The sequence below is a fragment of the chloroplast genome of Papaver somniferum, assembly GCF_003573695.1.
Source record: "Papaver somniferum chloroplast, complete genome".
Taxonomy (NCBI): domain Eukaryota; kingdom Viridiplantae; phylum Streptophyta; class Magnoliopsida; order Ranunculales; family Papaveraceae; genus Papaver; species Papaver somniferum.
The window spans coordinates 145,001-152,931 of NC_029434.1; the positions used below are offsets into that span (position 1 = coordinate 145,001).

The 7,931-nt window shown below is 38.2% G+C and overlaps 3 protein-coding genes, 1 non-coding gene and 1 pseudogene across 4 annotated transcripts in view, besides 1 other annotated feature; 4 read left to right on the plus strand and 1 right to left on the minus strand. All coding sequences in view use genetic code 11, as the record gives it.

The window, feature by feature from the left end:
• The window catches only part of ycf2, a 6,870-nt gene extending 1,169 nt beyond the window's left edge, over positions 1–5,701 (minus strand). The window contains exon 1 of the mRNA in view: positions 1–5,701. This exon is cut by the window's left edge and continues 1,169 nt beyond it. Coding sequence (YP_009235043.1) covers positions 1–5,701 — 5,701 coding nt within the window.
• Positions 1–7,931: part of an inverted repeat (inverted repeat A; IRA) that runs on past the window's edge.
• Positions 5,770–5,843, plus strand: trnI-CAU. The gene has a single exon. It is a non-coding gene; the product is annotated as a tRNA-Ile (tRNA).
• Positions 6,009–6,287, plus strand: rpl23 (ribosomal protein L23). The gene has a single exon. The coding sequence runs from the start codon at positions 6,009–6,011 to the stop codon at positions 6,285–6,287; it is 279 nt and encodes a 92-aa protein (YP_009235044.1).
• On the plus strand, positions 6,307–7,793 carry rpl2 (ribosomal protein L2). Its single transcript is given in 2 exon segments — positions 6,307–6,700; positions 7,360–7,793. Coding segments are annotated over 2 exon segments (828 nt in total).
• Positions 7,858–7,931, plus strand: rps19 (annotated as a pseudogene).

Here is a 7,931-nt window from a genome sequence, read left to right on the forward strand (position 1 = left end):
TCTGATAGAAAAGGATCCCATGATCCTGAACCGATCTTACCTGGGATCGCAAATCCCAAGTTTGTCTATGAAGAGCGGATCTAATTGTATTAGTGTCTAGAATGGATTTCTTCTGTGTAATACTAATGGATAGGGCCTCATTGGTAAGTGCTACAAGATCTCGTGCATTGGAGCCCATGGTTATGGCCCCGAATCCATTAGTATGGAACATTTTATTTTCCAAGTGAAATCCCCTAGTATATGAAAGAGTGAAAAAGTGCTTTCGTTGTTGTGGAATAAGAAGCCTCCGTATCTTAATGCATGTATTTAATTTATTCGGAGCTATTAGAGCGGGATCCACTTTTTGGGGAATATGAGTCGAAGCAATAACAAGGATATTTCTAGTGGAGCATCTTTCACAATCCCTGGAGAGATAGTTCACTAATAGACCGAGGGATAAGTAATTCGACTCATTCACATACAGATCATGAATGTTTGGAATCCATATTATGCAAGGAGACATTGCTTTTGCTAATTCGAATTGAAGGGTGATATCAAATCGGTCTTTTTTCGGCGTCATATACATAGTTAGCGCATTCGTCATAGTTAGCAGCTCTGTATCAAGGTCATCATCGATATCGTCACTAGCATCAATCTCGATATTGTCACTACCATCAATATCATCAATAAGATAACCTTTAGGCTTGTCATCCAGGAACTTGTTCGGAAATACCGTAATGAAAGGAACATAAGAGTTTGTCGCTAGGTATTTGACCAAATAGGATCGTCCAGTTCCTATAGAACCTATCACTAAAATACCCCTAGACGGGGATAGGGCTAAGCGGAGAGAAAAGGGTTTTCCATGAGATGGGAAATGAAAACTATTAGCCCCACACGAGGTTTGTGAATAAGTGATTGTCTGATAATGAGCAAGGAATATCCGTCTTTCTGCTAAACAGGATCTATTGAACTCATAATTCATTAGATTTTTTTTATGAATGTCAACTAAGTATCGTAAGTAAATTGATCCCGGTTGTTCAACCATTTGATAACCAGAGTCATTCTTTGATAAATGATCACTATGAGTCAGACTCAATAGAATTTGATCAATCCTTTTTTTTGTCGTTAAGGTGGAGAACTGAACCAAGAATTCTCTTTCTTCATCATCAATCGAATCACTGTTCGCGACCCAGGATTCTATTTTATCATCAATCCAATCAACGTTCACGTTTTTTCTTTTTCTTATCAATGAATAGATCTCTTTACTTGTACGACTTAGATATCTCGTATTTCTCGAAAAAGTGATTCGATTGATGGGATTTGGTATGATACTTATGATATCGATGAGATTGATATTCAAATATTTCTTCTTAGAACGTATTGATTTGACCCCATAAGTGGGACCACCACCCAATAGCATGTTGCCACCAGAAGCAGAACCCCGTATTTCTTCTAGAGAATCTCCTAATTGTTCCAGAGCAACTAGAAAGAGATTCTTTAACCAGAAAGAGTTCAGTTCAGATGTAGGATACCTATCCAGAAGTTTTCGCAACTCAATCATGTATGATGGAATCATCAAAGATTTGATCTTTTCGAACTCTGTCTGTAACTCACTAGAGGCCCGGGAAACAAAGAGAAGATGTGTACGAACGAGATATCCAGCAACAAGAAGAAGCAAAAGGATTGAATAGAGGAACTCCCGAGCATTTGGTGATCTCAGATGTATCCATATCAATGGAACGGGTGACTCATTATTTCGATGAATCATTTCTTCGGACAGAAGAAGATTATGTAAACACTTACTCGAAATCTCACTTATCGGATTCCATTGTGGAAGAATCGCCCACAATTTTTTCTGAGGAATTGGCCATGATGTATCTGATCCATGCATAATATCATGAAAAACAGATACAAATTTTTGACTGCTACTTAGTATCGGCAATAGGTCTGAAAAAGTATCTAAAAGGGTGAAATTTAGATATTTGCACCCTGCCGAAGTAAGGAACCATGGCATATATGTTTGTAACAGATTCCATTTTGAGAGATTTGAAAAAGCACTATCTCGTTGAAGGGTTCTATACATCTGCCATTTCTCAACGCATTTCTTTAGACAAAGACTCCGTTTTTTCCTCTTTTCGGATGGTAAATATTTATCAGAACATGGAGTGTGAATCAAACCCATGTTTGAATTGAAATTGAGATACTGATGCAAGTTCTTCCCTTCTGAATCAGAGAGATTCATATCTGAAAGAGGTTGACAATAAGTTCTTTCAAAATTGACTATTTGTCCCTCTGTTAGAGGTGTTCCAGAAATGTCTGGGATCGAGTAAATAGCTCTACGAACGAATGGATCGAATCGAATTGGAAAATGGAAAGATTTGTACAAGTTATACCTTTCGTCACCACTTTGTGGAAAATCGTTAGGTATGAATATGTTAGACACCTGTGACTCGATTGATGAAATAGTATCTCTCTCCAAAAAAACATGTTTTTTTGGACCGACGCACAAAGAAAAAATGTTGTTGCGAATGAACAAGATATTGAGGAATTGTCCATACGTAAGATCATAATTATTGATACGGGCCTTTTCCACATAAAAAGGGAATCTTTTGTTACAATCGAACCAGAAGTGATGTGGATTATTCAAGAATCGAAGTCGATTTGCTTTATAAAAAGAAGAGATCAATGAACTTCTATGAAATGGTTTCACGGGATTCAGCCAATTGTCTCGATCGTGGGATATCATTGAGAAATAGGAATCGGTGTTATCAAAGTCTTTCCTGCAATTATTTCTAGTATGAAATGAGTCAATCATCCACTTTGGTATCTTATTGAATAAAAACGGTGATATTGTTCCTCCATTGATCAAGAATTTCGATTTTTGGGAAGTATCACGATTATCCAATAAGAAGGGTTTCAATTTATTCAAATGAACGATTTGAACACCTATTGATTCTAACAACTGATTGCAGAGTTGATCATTCGGCCCTTTCAATTCATAGATGTGGATCTCGGACCTATGAATGGGGATATTCCCGATACTCACAAAGAAAAAAGGAAGTGACTTAGACAAAAAGAGAAGTGACTTGGACAAAAAGAGAAGTGACTTGGACAAAAAGAGAAGTGACTTGGACAAAAAGAGAAGTGACTTGGACAAATCTTGTTTGTCGATAACCTCGGACCAATCAATCGAATATTGATTAATACGTAATTGACCGAACACTACTTGAAAACGGCTCCTCTGCTCAGAAACGAAATGTTCCAAATGTTCCTGGAAATTCTTGCTCCCGTTGGGCCATTTGTATCTATATGCATTAGGATCCCGATTCATGGATCTCTCGGTTCGAGAAATAAGAGGATCGAACCATTTCTTCTGACTCTTTTTCAAATTCGATAAATGTTGGTTGATCGTATATTTCATTATAGTTCTATGATTCAGCGTATCATTTCCTATTTGATCCCTTTGAATTCCATAAAAGAATCGATTCGATACATTTCTTATGTACCCATAGGTGATATATTGGATTTTAATCAGATTTCGGATCAATCTATATTGATTGACTGCCTCCATTATGTTGTTGCTAGCAAATACCACTCTTTTTGGTTTTGGATCTTCCAAGTCATTCCCGCAGGAGATCCGGACCGATTTTTTTCTGATCCTTCGATAAAAAGATTCATTCTCTTCATCAAAAATAGGAGGTAGAACCAAGAAAGATTTCTTTTTCGATTCATCCCTGGAGTTGAATACCTCATTCAATAATTTTTTTTTATCCAACCCGTAGGAATCAATAGAAAAGGAAAATCCCTTATGATACACCAGATCTGGCTCGGTTATTGATAGAGTGAATAGATCTGCCATTTCTTGAAATCTCTCTTCTGATTCAAAATCGCGGTGTAACGTGTACCCCCCCCTGTTTCGGTCATGGAATAGATGAAATAAAGAAAAAAATGGATTTTGGTTCAAGAATGAAATTTTATTGGAACTGTCCATATCCGGTTCATCCTTCGGAACCATATCACATCCCGGATCTGATGAAATAGGATGAATTGAGACGGTATTTTGTAAATACGTAATTATCTTGAATATATCAACCATTTCTTTATTTTCCGATCGTCTGGAAGGGACAAAAGAAACATCTTGTTCTTTCTTCAACAATTTATGATCTCTAGTGGACCTCTCAGTAGGATTCGAACCCAGATGAAGTTCTGACCATCTGTCAGAGAAAAAGGAACGAATTGATTTTGTAGAATTCCCAAGAATTGCTTCGATTTCTTCCGGAAGCAGATGATTATTCATCTGCTTCTCACGTTCCGTGAATAGCCGGGACATTGAGGAATATCCAGAAAGGCATTTCTGGAATCGGTCTGATTTTCTCTCTGTTCGTTCCGTTTGAAGAAAGGAAGGATCCCAAAGAATCGATCTTTCTTTTTGTTGTTGAATCTCTCTTTGATTGATCAATGTGTGATATTCCGAATCCTCATTACTAATCGAATCGAAAGGGTCTCTGGATTGATCAGAAGATCCTTTCAATTGGCTAGAATTCGTTACTTGAACGAAAATAGATCTTGTGGAATCATATTGAATATTTGACGATACATTCCGTACCTTGCTAAAAAACCGATCCTTGCTTACCAACCACACATTGTCTAACCAAATCCAACTCTCTCTCGATACGTTCCTCAAAAAATCCGACTCGTGCAGATTCTTTCCCCAACTAATGAAGATATCTTGGCGGAATTGCCACATATGAAATTGAGCACAATTTTGCAAAGAAATACCCCACTTGTTTCTCGAGAAGAGATGGGAAACATGTTCAATCTCATTTGATTGAATAGTTGACTCAGCTCCTTGTTGTTTGAAGAAACCCTCCACTTCAATTGGTCTTTTTTCACGAAAAGCAGACATGAGATAACAAATCCAGTGTTTCACTAAGATTTCGAATAGCTGTCCCGAATTCAAGTTGATTATGTTTCGCTTCTTTCTCAGAGAAAGACGATCAAACAATTCCCAATCATGGTCCTTGCGGATCGAATCATCCGTATAGGATACAAAAAGAAACTCCAGATATTTGATATCTTTCTCTTTAAATGAGATCTCAATTCCAGCTACGGTTTCCTTAGATATCTTACAACTAGAATTCCACCTTTTTCCGATCCGGTTCCTCCACCACCGCGAACCCCAGTTAGAGTCAGGCATTATACACTTTTTCGTTATTGGGAGAACCCAAGTACTCTCTTTCGGATCCATGAAACAACTCTCAGAGATCTTTTTCCCTTTTGGAAGATAGAGGAGCGAAACAATCAACCTATTAATATTGGAAGACCAAAAAGATTCTTCCGATGTATCATTTCTGGGTCCAATGGAATTCATAGGTATAGGAAGAAGCCCCATCAAATAGAGATTTTTTCTTTCGACCATATTTCGATTGTTAATACGATATATAAGGACCGCTACTACAAGCAGTACTACACCTTTGATCGTGAAATATCGATTGCTTGTTGAACCCTGTGAATCGCGTGAAAGGAGGATACTCCAAATTCGGGGGTCAAAGAGTTTCATAAAACGTTCTTGGTGGAAAAAAATGTGAGTGAAAGATCCCACTGAATCGAATTTGGTCCATGAATCTAAGAAATAGTGAGAATTCTTGATCTCTCTCAATATCTCTCTCAATTCGAAGATCCAGGATTTGAATTGATGTCGTTTCATTGATTCCTGTTTCATTGATTCCTCCTAAAGATTTCATTTCAATTGGAATTTGGTTATTCACGATGTACGATGATCCCTGTTAAGCATCCATGGCTGAATGGTTAAAGCGCCCAACTCATAATTGGCAAATTCGTAGGTTCAATTCCTGCTGGATGCACGCCAATGGGAACGTTCAATAAGTCTATTGGAATTGGCTCTGTATCAATGGAATCTCATCATCCATACATAACGAATTGGTATGGTATATTCATACCATAACATATGAACAGTAAGAACTAGAATTCTTATCAATACTGGAACTCATAGGGAAGAAAATGGATTTATGGATGGAATCAAATATGCAGTATTTACAGACAAAAGTATTCGGTTATTGGGGAACAATCAATATACTTCTAATGTCGAATCAGGATCAACTAGGACAGAAATAAAGCATTGGGTCGAACTCTTCTTTGGTGTCAAGGTAATAGCTATGAATAGTCATCGACTCCCGGGAAAGGGTAGAAGAATGGGACCTATGGGACATACAATGCATTACAAACGTATGATCATTACGCTTCAACCGGGTTATTCTATTCCACCTCTTAGAAAGAAAAGAACTTAAAAAAAAAATACTTAATAACACGGCGATACATTTATACAAAACTTCTACTCCGAGCACACGCAATGGGGCCGTAGACAGTCAAGTGAAATCCAATTCACGAAATAATTTGATCTCTGGACAGCAGCGTCATTGTGGTAAAGGTCGTAATGCCAGAGGCATCATTACCGCAAGGCATAGAGGGGGAGGTCATAAGCGTCTATACCGTAAAATAGATTTTCGACGAAATGAAAAAGACATATCTGGTAGAATCGTAACCATAGAATACGACCCCAACCGAAATGCATACATTTGTCTCATACACTATGGGGATGGTGAGAAGAGATATATTTTACATCCCAGAGGGGCTATAATTGGAGATACCATTGTTTCTGGTACAGAAGTTCCTATCTCAATGGGAAATGCCCTACCTTTGAGTGCGGTTTGAACCATTGATTTACGTAATTGGAAGTAACCAATTAGGTTTACGACGAAACCTAGAAATCAATCACTGATCCAATTTGAGTACCTCTACGGGATAGACCTCAACAGAAAACTGAAGAGTAACGGCAGCAAGTGATTGAGTTCAGTAGTTCCTCATATAAAATTATTGACTCTAGAGATATGGTAATATGGAGAAGACAAAATTGTTTGAAGCACCGACAGAACCGGAAGCGCCCCTTGTTTCAAAGAGAGGAGGACGGGTTATTCACATTTCATTTGATGGTCAGAGGCGAATTGAAAGCTAAGCAGTGGTAATTCTACCCCCGGGGAAAAATAGAGATGTCTCCTACGTTACCCGTAATATGTGGAAGTATCGACGTAATTTCATAGAGTCATTCGGTCTGAATGCTACATGAAGAACATAAGCCAGATGATGGAACGGGGAGACCTAGGATGTAGAAGATCATAACATGAGTGATTCGGCAGATTTGGATTCCTATATATCCACTCATGTGGTACTTCATCATACGATTCATATAAGATCCATCTGTCTAGATATCATTATATACATCCAGAAAGCCGTATGCTTTGGAAGAAGCTTGTACAGTTTGGGAAGGGGTTTTGATTGATCAAAAAGAAGAATCTACTTCAACCGATATGCCCTTAGGCACGGCCATACATAACATAGAAATCACACTTGGAAAGGGTGGACAATTAGCTAGAGCAGCAGGTGCTGTAGCGAAACTGATTGCAAAAGAGGGTAAATCGGCCACATTAAAATTACCGTCTGGGGAGGTCCGTTTGATATCCAAAAACTGCTCAGCAACAGTCGGGCAAGTGGGTAATGTTGGGGTGAACCAGAAAAGTTTGGGTAGAGCCGGATCTAAGCGTTGGCTAGGTAAGCGTCCTGTAGTAAGAGGGGTAGTTATGAACCCTGTAGACCATCCCCATGGGGGTGGTGAAGGAAGGGCCCCAATTGGTAGAAAACAACCCACAACCCCTTGGGGTTATCCTGCGCTTGGAAGAAGAAGTAGAAAAAGGAATAAATATAGTGATAGTTTGATTCTTCGTCGACGTACTAAATAGGAGAGAAAATCGAGAATATGTTTCTTCGTCTTTACAAAAGAAAAAAAGATAGGAGTAATTAGCTGTGACACGTTCACTAAAAAAAAATCCTTTTGTTGCTAATCATTTATTAGGAAAAATTGAAAAGCTCAACATAAG